The 20422-nt window shown below is 38.5% G+C and overlaps 1 protein-coding gene and 1 pseudogene across 2 annotated transcripts; one reads left to right on the forward strand and one right to left on the reverse strand.

Annotated features, from left to right (window-relative positions):
- Window positions 1–246: 246 nt before the first annotated feature.
- LOC149841776 (tRNA-specific adenosine deaminase TAD3-like) lies at window positions 247–11069 on the forward strand (annotated as a pseudogene). The gene is made up of 10 exons (XR_016430716.1): window positions 247–2449; window positions 2536–2665; window positions 2826–2877; window positions 2996–3066; window positions 4587–4708; window positions 5141–5223; window positions 6653–6980; window positions 7516–7954; window positions 9579–9718; window positions 9809–11069. The product of XR_016430716.1 is annotated as a tRNA-specific adenosine deaminase TAD3-like (transcript).
- Window positions 11070–14936: 3867 nt separating this feature from the next.
- LOC149841777 (putative xyloglucan glycosyltransferase 5) lies at window positions 14937–18412 on the reverse strand. Its single transcript, XM_089998688.1, has 5 exons — window positions 17389–18412; window positions 16787–17095; window positions 16414–16704; window positions 16213–16326; window positions 14937–16120 (listed from the first exon to the last, which is right to left on the reverse strand). The coding sequence occupies exons 1-5, from the start codon at window positions 18103–18105 to the stop codon at window positions 15485–15487; spliced, it is 2067 nt and encodes a 688-aa protein (XP_089854814.1). The 5' UTR covers window positions 18106–18412; the 3' UTR covers window positions 14937–15484.
- Window positions 18413–20422: the final 2010 nt, after the last annotated feature.

The following is a 20422-nucleotide window of genomic DNA, read 5'->3' on the forward strand; positions in this document are numbered from 1 at the left end:
AAGACCCACAAATTTTCAATGTAAAAATGATAAAAAAAAATATGGTTTTATCGGGTATGGTCCGGGTTTGGTTCATGTAGCTATTATCGGGTCCAGGTATGGTTTTTGTTATAGTGGACCCTATTAGACCCAGGTCCGGACCCGCTACCATACCCGAAAATCTGGTTCATGTCTGGTTCTACCTGATCCGAACCAAACCCGACCCGTTGACACCTCTAGTTTTCACCCAGGTTTTAACGATCGGGTTAGGGTAGTTTTTTTTCCTCCCTACACCCCCGTCTCAAACCTCTCACACGGAGCCCTCTCTCCCAAAGCCTCCCTCTCGCACGGCCATAGCCACCCTCCTCCTTCCATCTCCATCTTCTTCCGGCCACCGGTGGCCTCCTCCGGCGTCTTCAGAGCCTTGATGACCTTTTCCGGCAACCACGCAGGTCTCTCTCTCTGGCTGGAACAGAGCCTCAGGCCGGAAGAGGGCCAGCATGAGGCCATTTTCCGGCAGGGTGTCTCCCCATATCTCTCTGTGCCTCTGGCGGGAAAAAGGCTAGCCGTTTTCCGTTCGAGTGTCTCCCTTCCTCTCTGTGTAGCTCTATCTATGCCTCTAGGCCCTTTTCCGGCTTGCAATTTCTCCATATCTCTGTGCCTCTGGATCGACTTCAGTGAAGTAATCAGATTGAGGCACTTGCTATCTTTAAGCATTGAAGATAAGATAATGTTCGATTTGCATACCAACTGTTTGATGTAATGACAAATCTTCAATTGTGTGTATTTTAAGTGTTTCTTGGCCTAGAAATTTTAGTTAGAACATGCACACTAACTGTCGAAGGATTCTTTCTTTTTTTCTGTTTTTGAAATTTTGAAAACAAGCATCTAAGGACAAAGCAAATTTGTGGTACAAGTTTCTGTCCCAACTGTACATCTTGCTAATAAGTAATTGATTGAAGAAAAACACCATAGTGGCTAATTTTCAAGGCATTATTTTCAAATCTAACATCAATCACACAAATAAAACATAGCTTCCTATCAAAACCAGATCGCGCATGCTGTTAGTGAAGCCTTTTCTCTTTTATTTTTTTATTAAAGAGTCTCTCTTTGAAGTGTTTCTTTTCAAGAAAGCTTTGACAAACATCATGATTTAGTGCTAAATAGTAAACACCAACTAAAAATTCGTAATCTTCAACAAGGAAAAAGGATGAATTCACTATGAGCTTGTTTGGACGGTTTATACAAGATATGAAGTCATTATGCTTGAGCTGTGTATTTTCTGTTGAGATCATTGTTGTGTTTATTCTTGGGTATGTTGCGGATTGGTTGGTTGTAGAGATTTTTTTTAATGTGGGAGCATAATTAAGAAGGTGATCTGCAGATTCTACTGTTGTTTAGTGCTTATATGTATATTGTTGCTTTTAAGATCAGCTGATTCACACCTATGTCATTTTGTGTGTGGTGTTGGTTTTTGGCTTGTTAACATAGGTTTTGTTTATTTTGCACATTTTGTAGATGTGGTTAAGTTTCGTATTACTTTAATATAATAAGTTGCTATATATCTTCTTGTTTGTAATAGATTCCTTTTCCCATGCCAAATGTTTAAGCTTGCTACATGTGTTGTTTGAATCCTACTGAAATTGGCAGCCATCATAGCCAGAAGCATTCAAGATGGTGTGCGCACATGCCATAGTTGTGCTCTTTTATGCATATGAATGTCTGCAAAGTCATCATTTCATGTAGTGTTTTCCAAAAGGCTGAAGCCATCGTAATTAGTTAAAACACTTGAGGTGGTGTGTGTATGCACACAGTTGATTGCTTTCATAACGTGAATGGCAATGTACAAGTTACTATTATTACATCTTTCTTCAAATTATTTTTCCTAGTTAGTTGGGACATTAGATAAAATTTCCCAATGCCATCAATAGCTTTTGTTGTTTGCATATATGCATTTGTTTCGAAAAGTCAAGGAACATGAGATCTATTAGGGCTGCACATGTATTAGACATCAAATCAAACTTGAGCACCATAGAACTCAAGGTTCACTTAACCAGTGGAACTGAAGTTTCTCTTCTACTGCAAGGTTTCTTGTCATCCAAACACAAATTCATTCATCAGATTGCAAAACCAAGTTAATAAGCTGTCACTCAAACACCAAAACCTGGTTTTCTGGGTTTCAAACAAACCAGGTTTTTGAAAAACCAGGTTTTTCATTGTGTCATCCAAATGCTCCCTAAGGGTAACCAGAGCCTGGTTTGGTAGGACTTTTCTCAGTTTTCATTCCCTGGACCTCTTTCCTTAACCCTAAACCGTGCTTCCCCAACCTTCTTCTCTCTCTCTCTCTCTCTCTCTCTCCACAAACAGGGTACTAGCATTGTCACCATCGAGGAGGAAAAGGAGTTCAGAGGAAGAGGAAATCTTGAGAGGTAGATGTTATATTATGAGGGGAGAACGACTTCTCCATGAGGTAAACAGACCACGACCAAAGGAGCCTCTTCCTTTATGAAAAGCCGATCTTCTGCAAGTCGTTTCCATTCATGTTCTTTTCTACAGCTTGAGTGCACAGTTTCCTTTGCTGGAGGTTTACTTGATTGCTGTCATATCGAGAGGAGGGAAAAGAGAGGAATGAAGTGGGAGGTGGTTTGTGTCCCTGGGCGGCCCACCTCTTACAGACGATCAACTGGTAACCTCCTCTCTTGTACATTTGCATAACTGTCTTTCCCATCATTCTCTTTTATGTGATTGTTTTGGTGGTTTTCTTATTTTTGTTCTTCATTTGAAAGAGCTCCTGTTTCTCTATTTCATTGATTAATGTGTTCAGTTTTCTTCTTCTTTTGGTGCAGTGAATGTGTTTGCTGCTACTGTTGAGCCAAGATTAGCCAACACACTTGTAAGGTGTGTGTGTGTGTGTGTGTGAGCCTAATGAATATGGTTGTCATTCTATTGTTGGAAAAGATTCAATGCAATTTTCTTAAAGCTTTGTGTGCGTTTTTTATTCTTCCTGGATTTGTAGGCGGCTGAGTCTGATAGTGCCACTTGAGAATCTTCGCCATGTGAAGCGGATTCGGAAAAGCATGGTTGATGGTATATATGTTCTACACCCATTTGAAACTGTTAGTGTTGTTAACATTTGTTTGCAACTTCACACTGGTTTAGCCCAAAGCCATGGAATTTAGTTTAGTTTATTCTGTTTTGTAATTTAAGGGATTTTGGATGCATTAACTTATCCAAAAAAGTGAGATCAGTAGGTAAAAGGATTTGTGATCCATAGCCCAGTTTTCCAGCTTACCACCCTTTGCAGGACATGGGTGTACATAAAAACACACTCTCTAAGGTGTGTTTAAGTATGCCTATTTATCCAGATAAATAGAGGATATTCTATTACGGAGCATGATGCAATGCCTCAGCTTATCATGTTTACCGGATAAGTCATTCACCCATAAGAACTACCTGTTTTTCTTCTTTCTCCTTTTCTTTTACTGAAATGATCTTCTAAGCCTTCATCACCCAGTACCCAGTTTTTTTCTTTTCTTAGAAAGTTGGTTTTTAAGCATATCATTGGTCATTGATGAATCATGCATTTGGTTTCAGGAGTGGGTTCAGTCTTCTTATCAACAAATATCTTGCAAGCTTTTGGTTAATAATCCACGTGGTCCTTCAAGAACAAGGATGGCTAGTTAAGGTTGTGTGATATTCTAACTAGAAGTGTCTAATGAGGCATATTATGTGAACAATTTGCTGTCATTAACTCCAGTCTGAATATTGTTATCTTAATGACATCTTTGCATATGATGTGCTATATCTCACAAGCTGAACCTGAAAATTTAAGGTTAAATTATTCTGTTATTCATGTGAAAAGATGGCCCAGTAACTCTCACACTTTAGGACATGAGGAAACTCTAGCCGGCAAGATTATGCCTAGGCTTGTGGCACAGAGAAGTGGAGATCTGTTGCCAATTTAGCTCAGCATCATGATTTACATTTTAGTAACAACCGGTGATATCTTGGATATTTTAGCAGCCAACTTGTTTCAAGTTAAAATTTTACAGGATTTTGCCTCAGGCTTACTAGTGCTACACTTTGTCAGCAAAACGTTGTCAAACTTCTTGTGATGGAAAAGTTCCTTAAATCTTTTGTCATCCTTTTGATTGGTGATTTTGGGTTTTTTTTTCTCAAAATTTGGAATTTCTCACACACAAATAAGGGTGGTTGGCATTGTTCTGTGTTTCAACCTCTGGAACTATTCTAAATGATCTAAATGTGATCAGTGTCGTGTCAATGATGTCTCAGAAAAAGCATCAATGAGGTGTTAATAACATTAATTTGTACTGTCTGGTATTTGTAAATTCCTGAGTGCCAATGCATCTGCTGTTATTAGAACTGCTGCTTATGTTCTGATCATGTCATATAATCTATTTGGTTCTCCACTGCTGAAACAGAATAAGCATATTGGGTGCTTGTTTATACTTTCTAGTTTCTACCAGCAACTTTTAGGGGCTAGATCAATTTCTGATTAGAGGAACATATCTCAAAGTATTCAGTAATCCTTAATAGATTTATGTTAATCATTTGTTTATTTAGATGTGACTCTTCTGGTCTGGCAGGCAAAATTCAGTTAACGGTGATTTTATGTCAGCCTCATGAACAAGATAATCAGTTACAGGAAATGCCAAGTGATGTTGTTGAGCTGATAACCACACATAAATTGCATCCTTTTGTTGTGAGAGTGGGTGATTCTTTTGCTTTATTCTTTATGTGTACTTTTCAGTTTGATGATTTGGTTTAACGAGTCAATAAAATGCAACTAAAAAACATATCTCAATACTTGGTATACAGAAACTGAACTTTTTTTGTCAGAAACAGTTCAATTTCGTCAGTACTGCAGCTCTTAGGTTATGCTAATGCTAATTGCTTGGCCTATGTGATCAAAGCTTCTTTGCAGATTTTTCATATATCTCGTGCATCAAACTTAAGTTTCATAGTAGTTCTTTCCTTTAACTTTTTGTATGTCCTACAAACAAAGCAAGATTTGGATCTATTGACTCTCTTCTTCATTGTATCTGTATACAGCTGTTTTATATGCTGCCTATAAATTATAGTTTATTGTACAATGAGTTAAAATGGTTGCTTTATGAGAATGAATCTTATGCTGTTGCAGGTTGCAAAATATGCTGCTTCGACAAAAGAAGAATGGGAGGAACAATGCAAGTTCTGGCCAACATCATATCATCCATCCATTGAGTATGTCTTGAAATCTGAAAAGTCCATTTCTTTATCCAACTTTCCAATCTTCTTAATCCAGGAGAAAGGAAATTCTTTTCAACATGAAACCTCTTCAGTTATTTAATTCTTTTTGTGCTCCTGTGCTTGTAAGGTCACTCACATCTTTGTGTATATATTTGGTTTGCACATTTGATTGTTCACAGCTTGGACATAGCGTATATTGAACCATAGAATGGTGAATCAATTTTGTAGCTGCTTGTGTCAACTTAATATGATTGTGCAGTGGTTTCCATTTTTATTATGATTGCAACAAAATACATTAAACTTGGAATATTTCCAATACCATTTTCTTAAAGGCAAAGCTATCAATGATTAATTGTTGGACTATTTAGGAATATTTCCAACCCTGGTTATTGCATCACTTTAACCACTTATTCTGGTAAAATTTATTAAATCAATTCCATTTTTCAATTTATTGAAGCCAATATCTCTTTAGACAATCCATCTCATAGTTTTGAGTGTGATTATATATGTATGGGGTACATAAATGTTTTCACGTCCTAACTGTATTGCAACCTGAAAAGTTGCCCTACTATTGTATTTATGAACGGGCCCCATATTTGGTAAACTTAATACACTAAAATATGGTGCTAGACTGGTGACTTTTTTAGCTTATCAAATCCATACCCAACCTTCAATTCCACAATTTATCTTCCGGTGCTTGTTATCTCTTTCATCTACATTGTTCCAAAAAACTGGAATTTGGATTTGAGTACTGAACATTGTGCAAAAATAAGTATTGTAAAGCGCAGATTGGACTGTGAATCAGGAAAGCACTTTCTGGTGAGATTAGAAAAGATTGGTTTGAATAAGGGAGGCATAATTTGAATTTTCTTCTTAATAATAAGAAGCCTAAAATAGTGTAGGAATTTGTACCCTCCATATGAAGACTAAAATAAGTAATCTCCTTATTCTACATATTTAATTGGCAAAAGCAGTATTTTTATTTTTAAATACTAATATGCAATAAAGATTATATTTATGTTTAACACATTTTTTCTTGGAGTCCGAGGAGATTCTCCACCATTCTGTTTTTTTTATTAAGAGGAGCTGCCTTTTTAATCATGTTTTATTAAACATAAAAACCAAAGGACAATGCTGTCTATCAACATTTTTTTACCAATTTTATTTAATATATTAAAAACCTGGTTATCTCCTAGCCATCCAATTCACTTTCACCAAAAATGGCAATAATTGACTGTTTTTTTGCCAATTTCTTGAAAAAAAAGCTCACTGAATGCCCTAATCGGATCTGTTTCTTACTTTTTTGGTATGTTGGTTAAATCAGATGAAACCTGATACAGTCTTTACAACACTGTAAAAATGATAATTTCTTTTCATGTTTACGTTTGCTCTTTTCACGACCATCTTGTGTTTATGCTTACAGAGGTAGAGATGGAACAAATGGACTCGGTGAAGAAGAGACGAAAATGGTCATTAGTTTCATGCAATTTGCCATAAAGCTAGCAAAAACTGGTTCTCATGGCAATAAGGTACTGGATATTATTCATCTTTTTTCCAATAAACGTTTCTTTGAATTCAAAACAGACACCAGAAAAGTCCAGGCCGAATTTCTGAGTGCTGTAAAGAAAGGGCATTCTCAGGACAGGTGCACAGAGGTTTCCATTGCCCCATATCATTGGGTTCAACAAGCTCAGTTGGTTGATTCACCCGAGCATCAGGTTCTTTGGAGTGGGAATACAGTTCAGGGATATTAAAAACCAATGCCATTGTTACAGGCCCGTGACAGCCATTGGGTCTCATCCTGTTCTGCAGATCGCCTTTTGAGAAAAGTCTGCGCCTTCAGTTCAATCAGGGTAATAGCATCATTTGGCTGTATACCTGAAACCATGCCTGTCCAAATGGTGCCATCAAATTAGACTTCCCATTATATATATATATATATATATATATATATATATATATATATATATAATGAAATCATAAAACATCAACATATATTGATCACAGTCTAAGCAACTGCTCTCAGCTTGATTTTGACTTGAAATAGGCCATAGGTAGTTCATTTTTGAGGTTTCTCTGAAGCCCTTCCCTCTATTACATACAAAATATGCAATAACCATTGTAGTGTAGGTTCCCAGGCAGACCTTTTGCACTATTTGTATTTGTGTTTATCCATGAGCATATGAGCGCTTTAAAAGACTGCACATTATGAAATCATATGGTGACATGAGCATTATGTTCTCTTGTTGATGGTCATACATTTCTGATAACTTTTTGATTCTACAGATTGTCAATGCTGCAGTTATTGTGGATCCTTTGGTAAGACAGGTGATTGCCAGTGACTGATCAGACATATTCATGGCCCATTAGCTCAACCAAGTGCACTTTGGAGCACACCAGTCAATCCCAAACATCAAGGGATGCTCAACACGCTGAATCCAATGTAATAGATAGTAGTAAGAGGAAGCTGTCCAAAGCCCTATTATGTGCTTCCGTCTCTTGTCTAGATCCATGGGGATGGGTTAATCAGCAGCCCTGCAGTCCAAATTCTTCTGAAAAGCTAGGCTTCCGTTCATGGCACCCTTTACGTCATGCAGCTTTAGCTGCAATTGAACTGGCTGCCACAAGAGACAGGGATCTTTTCCCTGGTGGAAAGATTGACAAGGATGATCTCCAGATTCCTGCTGATTTTACCACCAAAAGACAAAAGTGGGATCCTTCAAATGTGAGTTTGATATGTTCCTGTTATGCAGATTACAATGCAATAAACTGAACGTGAAAGAAACCGGTTACCAGATAAACTCTTAGGCCCCATTTGGGTGACATTTTTGGGAAAACAATTTTAGCAAATTCAGTTTTTCAAAATAAATTTATTGCAAATTGTTTTTTTGAAACTAAAACTTTTATTTGACAATATAAATGGTTTTTTGGTGACAAAATTGATTTTTGTAACTTCTAATTAGATAATTACACTTATCATGTTGATGCCCTGCCCTTCCCTCCACGTCACCCTCCACAAAGTCGCATCCTATGTCACACGGACTCGGCTCCAAGGTCGCCGCACCCGCGTCGACACGCACCGACACGGGTGCGGACACGGGTGCGGCTCGGACTCGGTCAACCCGACCCTGGGTGTGGTCAACGCACCCAGGGTCATTTTGGTCCATTTTTTGGAATTTTTTTTTTTTAAATTTTTTTTTTTAAAATTTTCTGGGCTACAGCTGTACGGAAAAAAACCCATCACAACTAAAAAACCTGTACACTTTCAAGTTTTAAGTACAGAATGGGCACAACTCAAGTTTTTGTGGTTTTTTCCTGTATGAAGAAAGTGAATTATTACAAGTGTATGAAGAAAGTGCCCAAAAGTGAATTATTCCTGTATGAAGAAAGTGTACAGAATGCCTTCACAACTCATCACTTGTCCCCTAATGGGCACAACTTTGACCGAGTCTTATATATATATATATATATATATATATATATATATATATATATATATTTTTTTTTTTTTTAATATATATATAGCCGAGTCCCCGTGTCCAAATTTTTTGAAATTGCGCCGCACCCGTGTCGCACCCGCACCCGCACCCGCACCCATGTGACATAGGTCGCATCCCTTCCCTTCACTTTGCACCACTGCATCACTCCCTTTCCTCGGTACTACCTGATTCTCTGTGACCTGCATCCGTCCCTCCCTTTCTTTACATGCCACCACTTACCCTCTGCCACTGTGTCGCTCCTTTTCCCTCCGATGCACCACTTCCCTCCCTTTCACATTGCTGCCTATCTCTTCCCTCCCCTTCCTTTTACATCATCGCCTTTCTCTCCTTTCCGCCAGTCCACTACCTCCCTCTCTTTCATGCCACTATCTCCATTGATCTCCTTCCATGCACTTCCTTCCCTTTTGCACCATTGCCACCCTCATCCCTCTAGTCTATTGTTTCCCTCTCCTTCCCTCCTTGCTGCTGAATAATGAGTAGATGGGTGGGATTTGATGGAGAGAGACGTTGTAGATGTCGAGGGTTGGAGGTACACCCCTGATACCTAAGTAATCTTGTCAAAATGAAGTTTCAAAAGAACAGGTATTTGCCATATTGCTATTTTCTTAGAACTTTATTGACGTCCCAAAAGTGTATTTTGATAATGCTTTTTTCAGAATATTTTCAGCCAAATGCTGTGATAATGAAGTTCTGGAAAAAAGTAATTCCCGTAACTTCATCTTGCCTGTCATCCAAATGGCACCTCGGAATCTCCTGTCTAATTAATATCTTCTATCAAATCCCATATTATGTTTCTTAATCATGTAATATGATGAAAGGCTTGGTACATGCTTTTATTGCCTATTTCAGGATGATAGCAACATGACTTTAAAAGCTGGAGTTTCTTCATCTCTGGCTAATGGTTCTGCACCATCAGAAACAATTGGCATATCGCGACCCTATCTCTGTACTGGTTTTGATGCCTACCTTGTTTGGGAACCTTGTTGCTTGTATGTTATGCACCTTAGGCGAGATGGGTGTATTGTTGTTCCCCTGATTGTTGACCTTCTAACATATTATCACTTTGTTTCATCTTGAAGGTGTGCCATGGCACTTCTCCATCAGAGGGTCAAACGCATATTCTTTGCATTCCCAAATTTAGGAGCTGGTGCACTGGGGAGTGTTCACAGGTTGCATGGAGAGAAGAGTCTGAATCATCATTATGCTGTTTTTAGGGTTTTGGTTCCTAATGCCATGCTCACTGATGCAGTTGATTTTACTGGCTCATGGTATGATCCCTCTCCACATGAAAGCAAGCAACTTTGTTATCTCCTTAATTCACTGAAACATGGAAAAGTGCAAAGCTGGTGATATACACCATGCAGGACAGGCATACGAGCATGCACTATTCTACAATTGTCCACATTAAACCTCGATGTCAAGAATTGTGACGGCCAGCAAATTATGGGCGGATGATCTTATATGAGATAGCAAAATGCATGTAGGCAGACTGCAGAAATCTATGCTGGTCTTCTTGTTTCACAGTCTGGCAGTGTATCCATGAGAATGATCTTTTAGGGGAATGAATGATGATTTTTGGTACATGGTAAACTGGTGAAATCCATAATGATCCATTAATCATGGTCTGGCATTAAACAGCACAATCAGGCTGTCATGGCAGCCTGGAACTGTAATAGACAATGTGGCTGGCATCGGTCCCACTTGAATCTTTGCTGATAGAGAAATGCTAGCAATAATGGTTTTGTTTTTGGTTTATCATGGCATTTAGGTGCCATCAAAACTCTCTGGACCATTCGCAAAGGGGTGTGGAGTTTACACGTATTGCAGAAAAGTAACCAAATTTTGGGGAAGGTTGTGATGAACCATAGAAGCTGTTTCTATTCCTGTCTGAAAGGCAATATGCTGCATCAGAGGCATTTGTGTTCAATGTTTGGAAATGCATACCATTATGCTGTGTGAAAGAGAAAGTCATGCCTCACTACACAATTCCTACAACCATTATGCTGAAAATTGTTAGAGCAACATCCATGTATTGAACTTGTACTGTGGCAGAATGGTTTTGCAGACAGAAAGACGAGTTTGGTGGAAGAGGACAAATTTGGTTTTTATTTTTCACAGCTGCTGTTAAAAGGATTCAGTGGCAAGTGAAACTTAGACACACATTATCCCCTACTGAAATGGCAGAAGGGTCCCATCTAAATTATAATTGAGATTGGTTTGTTGTATGTGTTACATGGAAATTCTGATTAGATTCTCATTATTCAAGGAAATTTATCTAGTTCAGACATTACATGGTTCATATAGAAATAACAAGTCTTTCTTGATCATACTTGTTTCTTCGGTAAGAAATACTCTTTCGTATCAAACGCGGGGCTCCACTTGTTTGGTAGGAGCAGCTAGTGCACGTCTCCTTGTGTTGGGACGTTGCAAGTTCAAATCCCCTGGTATCGTTGTATTACTGGTAGGACTGCTTAACCCCAGCCTGCCTTTCCAAAAAACAAAGAAATACTCTTTTGCTGTGTGGTTTGACCGTATAGATGAAAACTTGATTAAGACCAACAAACCAAGAAGTAAAACTCCATGGAACTTGCCATGGGTCAACTAGATCAAACCAACCAGGTCCAAGATAGTAGGTCTACTAGTGAAGCCCGTTGGGTGTTCCCATTGCATGAAGGAAAAACAAGAAGCAGAAAATACTAGGCTGGTATCAACTGCACGGCTGATGCAAGACTTTTCATGGAAACCAGGTAGGGAGGTGAGATCCAGTAATCTGACCAATCACCTTGCATCCATGTTACACGCGTCCCCACTCCTTCAATTTCCCATTGTTTTATAAAAAGTCTTAAGGGAGTGAAACAAGTCTTTTCATGAGAAACATGTGATGGAGCCCCCACACACTAAATGCAAGAAAGCAACTTTCCTATCAAAATGTGTTTACACCTCAGAAAGCACCTTCTCTCTTTCATGTGGCCTTCAAAGGAAAGTGATTTCTTTTAGATGGGATTGTAACAAACGCCCCCTTAACGACATTGTCTATAAATCACTGAACCATTTAATGATTTTTGTGGGCAGATACTAATCGGGAGAGTATTTCGTTTTAATAAAATTCGTTAAGCGGAAGAGAGTTTATTATAGTGTTGAACATAATAGTGATTTTCTTATAAAAGTTTTTGATTAATCCAGTGATTTTTACAAAAATTTGCTGATTTAACTAACAAAATTCGCTTAACTGTTCAACACTTTTAATAAAAGCACGGGGAGTGGGGGAGTGGGCGAACAAGGGGAACATGTTGATTTTTGGGTGGTTCAGTGTCTCACAAATTACTCAGTCCAATTACTTGGTCTCATCGCCTAAGAAGAGTCTTGGAGACTAAACTAAAAAATGACAAACCAGTCCTTAACTTCTTTGGCTTTGTTTGGGACTGAGCCATTAGAGGAGAGATGGAATTTAGTTAGGGTTTATTTAATATTACCAACCCTAACAGGTATGTGGGAACCCCAATTTAGGAGAAGAGGATGGTGTTGAGAGTGAAGAAGAGAGTGGGGATGGGTCATTTTTTACTACATCCTCAATATGATGTAGTTGACAACTCCATCCTCATCAACCATTTTCTTCTCCACTCTCATCACCCCTCTCAGCTTCTCTCCAAGACTAGTTCCCAAACAGATTATTATTTTCTAATCTTGTGGATTCAGTTTTTATTTATCTTATATCTTAGTTTTAAATTGGTTAGTTATTAAAGAAAGGCTTCACCGGCACCATCTATTTTGAGAGAGAGTATGCAAATAAACTTTTTTTTCGTCTTTGGTCTACCTTTATCTCCTAATCAAACTTTAGCCAAGCAGACGTTAGTATAAGGATATCTAAAGCTGTTACGCAAATCAAAACTACCACAAAAGATTTTACAAATTTTACTAGGTCACCAAAAGCAAAACCACTCAGATTTTAGTTTTATTTTCTATGAGTATATCACAATAAATAAATAATTTCGACTATTTCTAGTGTCTAAAGCCTGAAAGGGCATCAGGAAAGCAGTGTGAATTTTGCCTCATGACCTCCCTTGTGATTCACAACACAAATAGCTTGCTTCAACTGAACAAGGCATTCCTTAACCCTTTTGCTCTTCTTTTGAAGAGCATCTTTGTCACAAAATGCAAAACAATCTTTGCACAGATTCCATTTTCTAACACTAGCTTTAGGTGCTGTTTAAACTTCGTCAAAAAGCTTACCTATGACATTTTCATGTTAGCTTCCCGTGGTAGTTCATATTGCAGTCCAAGCAACGAATCTTGCTTGGCCCAGCTCTGCAGATCTTGTTAAATATTGAAGCAAAGATTGCCTCTAGAAGAAATCCTAAAATTATTGTTATGGTGACAGAGTAGTGTTGTTGTCACATCACAGTCTCCCATTTGGTTTTGTAACATGAACTTGTCGTTGGCTTATCTATAATTAATATAATAAAAAAAGCATAGTAACAAAAAGAAAAAAGAAAACCAGAAATTGCCCTGGCCTTTTGCCTACATAAACAAATTTTAAATTCAATAAAATATAAAAAGCAGAGAGAGAGACAGAGATGATTTTGTGAGGCCTAATAAAAAGCTAGAAATGTATGCTAGAGAGGGAGAGAGAGAGCCCCCCATTAGACATAAGCATGTGAAATGTTGAAACAATTGGTGCCGCCTCACCCTTTTCAGCAACTTGTTCACGCTATTGGAAAAAGCCCACAAGGAAGATTCCAAGTCTCTTTCCATAGAAAAAACAAAATTCCATTAGATTGATAATTATATTTAGGTTCTATTACAAATTTACCCAAGTAACACTTAGGGTTAGAGCAGGTACATGTGCACGCATGAATTTGTGTCTATATGCTTCTGTTTTTCTGTTGGTGTTTTGGGTGCTTGTGTGCATGTGCGCAAGCACACATGCGTGCAACCAGTGACAAATATGGGGATTTTAAGAATGCCATATTTTTGTTGCCATTTTAAACAAGCAAAATATTGCAAATTTTAGAAATATAACAATACTGTCTTTTATGCTGAAATGTTGTGATTTTATTGCGATGTTTACCATCATATCATCTATTTAACAGGAAAAAAATGACATTTTTATTTTTATATAATTTTATTTTATTTCTTCTTATAAAATGTATTTTTATTTGTTCATTTATTTATTGCTGATTTCTGCTGATAAAATGCAATAACAATGAATTTCAATTCCATGTGATAATTTGACTGCCTTTTTCTATATATTTTATTCATATTTGTTCTTATCAATGTATTTTCTATTTTCATTTATTTATTGTGATATACTGATAGAAAATTGGCAAAAGTGAAAATTTTCAATTTCTCGCAAGAATTTGGCTGCCGCTATTTTGCCGTATTAAACTTTTGTCACCATGCGTGAAACCATAATATTCATATATTTAGTTTGTACAATGAAATCCAGCACAGTGCCCAGACCAGATAATTTCTAGGATAAATAAATGTGAGGTTGGAATCAGTTAAATTGCCTATAGAGTTGACTCGCCCAATTGAAGACCACGCAACAAAACCAGCAAACTTGCCTAGAGAACCAACCAAGATTTGAAGACATGAGCAATTCTAGGTTTTCTAGCCCTGGACTGGGCTTGGTAAGTCAGCTCAAACCACCCAATTCAGACATGGATCCATATGACTTGCCCCATAGTCAAGGTCATCACCCATGGTTCAGATTCCTGGCAAGTCAGCCCAAGTAGTACAAATAGTTGGACTGCATTGTCTATGAAGACTATTGGAGTGCGTATGAAATGTTCAAATGTGCAGCAGGACAAACCATTGACATTAAATTCAGGAAGACTGTAAAAGTTTTAACAGTCGCATAAACATAGGATGCCTGATGTTAAATATTCTAGCCAGCTTGTTTTGATTATAAATATTCTAGTCAGCTTGAAGTAATGAAAATAAAAAATTTCTCTCAAGGGACAGAGGGACCCACATGGTCCAAAGCCAATCGCCACTAGAGTCCATCATTTAACCATAATGTAATGGGTGATGGGTACACCAGAGACCTCGATATCTGCACTTCCTAATCCCTGTCAGCCTGACGACGAATCTGTTATTACATTATCATAAACCAATACAGACAAAGAAAGGGAAAAGAAACCACAGATAATTCAACACCTCAGATTAAAAGAAAAGAGGATAAGAATAAAGAATAACCACAAGAGATAAAGCAGATAAATTACTTTAAATGAACCCAGTTAATTGAAATTTACAGATAAAACTGTTTACATCCCAGTATTTCTGGACTGGAGAACCAGGCCAACCCCCACAATTTTATAATTTCTTCCACATTAACTTTTTCTTTATTTTTTCTCTGTTCTTGGTTTTGCCTGAACTCTTTAGATACATATTGGGGATGAATCTGAACACAAACCACACAAACAACAATGAAGACCAACCCTACTTAATATGAGATGAATGCCTATATATAACTGGTAAAGAGTGCAAAAAAGGCTTGGGCAGTCCAGGGAACTAAAACAGGAAAAGAGACTGATAAAATTCTTACATGGGCACTTGAAATACTACCTCATTTTGCTACACCAAGATTTTTTTTTTCCCACCGAAAATTTCCCACCCATCTTCAGTAAATGCGAAGAATCAAACCCCCAGACGGACATGTTCACCATCCTCGAGCAATTGTATGCATCATGGAGCTTCTGCGGGATGAAATGCTATTTCCACACATGAATCCAGTTGAAAGGGAGTTTCTTGCATCAGCTCATCTGCTCACCAATCAGGTCAAGGCCCACAAGGAGAAAGGATACCCCTTGGAAGAGCAGAAAATAGAAATGGATGCCCTGAGCTGACAGCAGACTGCGGGCTGATGCAGTAAGGAGGAGAAATGCTAGAGTTAGCTCTTTTCTGTATATTTTATTGATCTTCCTTTTAGGGGGAGCAGCTTTCCGTTCCTTCAGCTTGTTCAGCTCCAAAAGTTCACTCTCAGAAGCCCCCCGAGTAAGTTGCTGGTTCAAGCTCTTTGACTCCCTCTCAGCTGCTGCCAGTAAGTCGGGTTCAGATGATCTACCAGCTTTTTTGGTAACTACCCATTCATAAGAACTCCCCAACTGGAATAACCCAGACACCATTGCGTTGAACTTGGTAACAGACATGGTATTCTCAAAGAGAAGGTAGGGAACAATGAAAGGGAAGGACCGAGGAGCAGGAAGAATGTTGAGGAATGACATGAAAACAGGAACGTAACAGATCACCCAGAGGGGTAATTCAGCTTCTGGAATGAACATTGTTAGAGGAAGAATAATGCAAAACAATGTGAAAGAATAAAAAGGAAGAATCAATTTCCTTAAAAGGAAGAAGAGGAAAATCAAATTGAACTTCTTCCAGATTGATATCTGCATCAAAATTGGAAAAAAAAAATACGTCTGAGGAAACCTATTGGAGTAACCAATCAAAACAAATGTAACAAGCAGCAGAGAGATGAAACCTTGGCAGTTATGATGGCTGGAAAGCATAACCGGAAGAGCTGCATTGGACCCGAGTGCCATCTATGCTGCTGTTTGCGGTAAGCTTCATAAGATTCTGGAACTTCACAAAGGACCTGACAAGAAGTGCAATCCAACATATGAATCAACTGATTTTAATGTCTAGGATACAGTAGAACAGAGTAGAGTAGAGTAGAGTATACTTTAACATCATTGAGGAAGATAAATTTCCATCCATTTAGATGGGCACGGACGGCAATGTCCATATCCTCCACGGTAGTTCTTTCAAGCCAACCACCAGATTCTTCAAGGGCTTTAATCCTCCATACACCAGCGGTCCCATTAAATCCAAAGAAGTTAAGAAAAACACCATTGACCTGCTGCTCCACCTCAAAGTGAAAGCAAAGATTTATGTTTTGGAGGCGTGTTAGCAAGTTCTCATCCTTGTTTACGTATGCCCATCGAGCTTGAACCAATCCAAGTTCAGGGTGGTTCTGCAAGTGCAGGATAGCCACCATTAGAACGAGTTGATGGTTTTACAAATAAGGAATTCATCAGAATCAGACAACAGCTAACCTTAAAATGAGGTATAGTCTGTTTAAGAAAATCAGGGTTCGGCTGGAAATCAGCGTCAAAGATGGCGACAAATTCATAGGCCTTGACATAGTCACAATTCATAGCAGACTTGAGGTTACCAGCTTTATAGCCAGTTCTTACTAATCGATGCCGGTACACAATGTTCACACCCCGCTGGCTCCATTTGGAAACCTCGGCTTTGATCAAACACTGGATACTCTCCTCATCCGAGTCATCAAGAACTTGAATCAACAACCGGTCCTTAGGCCAATGGATCTGGCAGACAGCAGAGATTGATTGCTCGTAGACCTATGACCAATAACAGCTTCACAATCAGAACAAATAAGAACAGTGCAGCAGTTAGTAAAACAAGATCCAAGTTTATCTCTAAGACATTTGTATAAAAATAAAAAACTGAAAATTTTACCTTATAAAATATAACCACACAAAATGAGGACATGCAAGTATCAGATCTATCACATATTGACACTAAATTTCTCTTAATAAATCATACAAACTTAGTGTAATGCTCAGAATAAACGCCAAGTAGAATAAACAAAACAGCAGTGTGTGAACAATTCAAAATGGTGACCACTTCTTACCTCCCTCTCATTGCACATAGGAATCTGAACAAGAACCATGGGGTACTCATAACCAGGCTGCTCTGCATCTTCAGATTTGAAAGGATCACCTTCTATCCGAGGTTTAATCTTCTTATATTTGATCCAGAAGCAGCCAATGCAAAGAATCATCCGATCAGCCGACTGAATAAGGAATAGAGCGACGCAGAAATTTGACAGTGCCAGAATGAGGGGAGCAATGTAATCGGCCCGGAACGACAACCACGACAGGTAAATCGCGTGCACGAAACCTTGGATCTCAGACGGGTGCAGCATGTACAAACTTTGCTTATGGAAGTGCCAACCATTTAAGTGGGCAACCAATTCCAAAGCCAGAAACGCCAAGGAAACCGCCAAGAAAACTCTGATGAATCTAAACAGCCTGTTCTTGTGCGACTTCTCGGACTCTACCACGACACCCTGCTGGAAAATCAACCGCTTCTGAATTGTGCCAAGCAGCGCCCAGAGGGCCGTCGCCATCCAGGCGACGCAGCCGACAGCGCGGTGAGCCTTGAGAAGCAAGACCCAAGTAAACTGCTTCGCATTCTTGCCTCTGTCCTTCTCCGCCGGCCTGAATGCGGCTTCAGGCCCATCCAGTTCCAGCACAGAGAAGTTGGGATTCTCCATTGTCACCACAACAGGAGTACCCTTCCTCGTCTCCTTAGACCACCAGTCTGAAAAATCAAAGCTAGGGGCCATTCCCTTTCTCCCTCCTCCCTCCTACCCACCAAACCAGAAAGCCCCAACAATGCAAAACCCACAATTGCAGACAAGGAAAGGAGAACCCTACAACGAGGATGCCACACTCCTCGCACCCACAAACCCCACCATTCACCACCAAACAGACCTCTCCTTTTCCTCTTCCACACTACTGCACCCTCAGGCACATTGGGCAAGCAGAAAGCGAGGAGATCCTAGATTTTCCTGCAATGCCCAACTCAACAAACCCTATAAGTAACAGGGAGTGAAACTCCAAAACCATGTGTGTGCTCTCCACATCCATACAATTGATTTAACTACATTACCATAGTGTAAAGGAGGGCGGACAGAGCATCACCTACCAGCCTAAAACTGCCAAAAGTGACAAGAAAAAGTAATTACTGCATCAGCAATCAAGACCCACTTGGCACTTAAGCACAAGATTGGTATAATATCAGTAGAACCAGAGAAAAGTGAGAGAGACGACACAAAAGAGAGAAAGAGAGAGAGAGATGGTACGCACAAAAATGGAAGAATGAGCAATGCGGATCCCTACTGAGCTCCAATGGAACCCCTGCCCTGCATCACTGTCCCCTCTCTCTAAATACACCACGGACTGGACTAGCAAACGCCCGCAGTAAAGAATAATAATGATGAAACCTCCCTCATAATTGTTATTTTTTATGCATTCAATATTAATTAATTAAGCTTTGAATTTTTTTCGAAGCTTAATTAATTAATATTAAATGCATAAAAAATAACAATTATGAGGGAGGTTTCAGCATTGATGTACATGGTCACCGTATACATGGCGGCCATGTGTATCACGGTATCACCACGGACCAAGGCATGCATGGGAACGAAAAAAAATGAAGGTTACCGTATCGTAGTTTTAGCTGGCCCCACACAGTTTTTTTTTTTATTTTTTTTATTTTTTTATTTTTGTTTTCCTCATGCTTCAAATTACAAGAATATCCTTAGGACCTCAGCTAAATAGGGTGTCTCATGACCCAATTGGACCAACAATCATTGACTCAATCAAGTATTGACCTTGAATCTCTGTGTTCATAAATCTACACATAAAACTGACCGTAATTGAGGTCCTGGCATGAAGCAATGGACGGTGAAGATGTCAAATCACTTTTTTAAAGTGATTTGATAGATCACGGGATAAATTCTCGGTTAGGTCGCACTATCCAAGGAGTCTTGAGTTTGAATCCTATTCGGATTACCCTCAAACTTTTTTTTTTAAAGGCAAACTAGGGTTAGGCAAACCCCTATCATATATACAATGATACCATTGAGATTCAATACCATTGAGATTCGAACTTGCAACTTCCCAACACATGGTGACCTGCACCAGCTGCTCTTACCAAACAAGCACATTTTGAGTGGGTCAGCTTAAGGCAATCAAGTTGAGAGACGTAGAGTTTGATATTTTGGGTGTGGGGTGTCCCTTATCAGGCTTTCTTGATGAGCAAGAAGGGCAGCTGAGAGATTTTAATCACTTGAGGTTGGATCATACTCAGCTCTCAAGTCTTGCTACCTAAACCAAAGGTTTTCTTTCATTAAATATAAAAAAGAAAAGAAGATTAGAAAATAAGCCGACTGAGCCGAGCTTACCGTTTTCATGCTTGGCCTGGTTTGCTGAATACAAGTTGAATTTGAGCCAATTCATCAAGAGTATGAGTCGTGCTCAGGCTGGCTCATTTGAAAAAAGCTGTTTTACCCAAGTTTGGCTTATTTAACATGAGGTGCTCCTTATAAAGTCACACTGAGCCGAGTTACAACAGACTTGGCTTATTTACGAGCCCAACGTATATAAAAAGTTAAAATTAATATTTTCAAAATAAAAAACATATATTAGTAAACTTTTCTCATATGAAACAAAACTCTCTCTCTCTCTCTCTCTCTCTCTCTCTATATATATATATATATATATATATATATATATATATATATATATATATATATATATAGGTTAATCTGACAATATTCTAATTGGGTTTAACATTTGATAAATTTAACCATCAAAAAGTAGTCCTGCATTTTCAAAAGTACTATTCTTTTAATAGAATTTTAGTTATTTTCATAAGGTTGAATTTTTATATGTGGTAATTTTGTACCATGACATCAGAAGGTGGTACACCCTCTTGTTGGGGAGATCTAGCCACCAGATCTAACTATACATATGTGTTTAGCATAGTTTATTTAGTATGCCAGTTTTATAATGTCTAATACACTACAAAATTCCATTTTCATGTGGTGAAAAATTAATGGCTCACAATTCATGAAGATAAAAGTGATTTAAAAATAA

Source organism: Nuphar pumila, chromosome 3 (genome assembly GCF_984573655.1).
Source record: "Nuphar pumila chromosome 3, dmNupPumi1.hap1.1, whole genome shotgun sequence".
Lineage (NCBI taxonomy): Eukaryota > Viridiplantae > Streptophyta > Magnoliopsida > Nymphaeales > Nymphaeaceae > Nuphar > Nuphar pumila.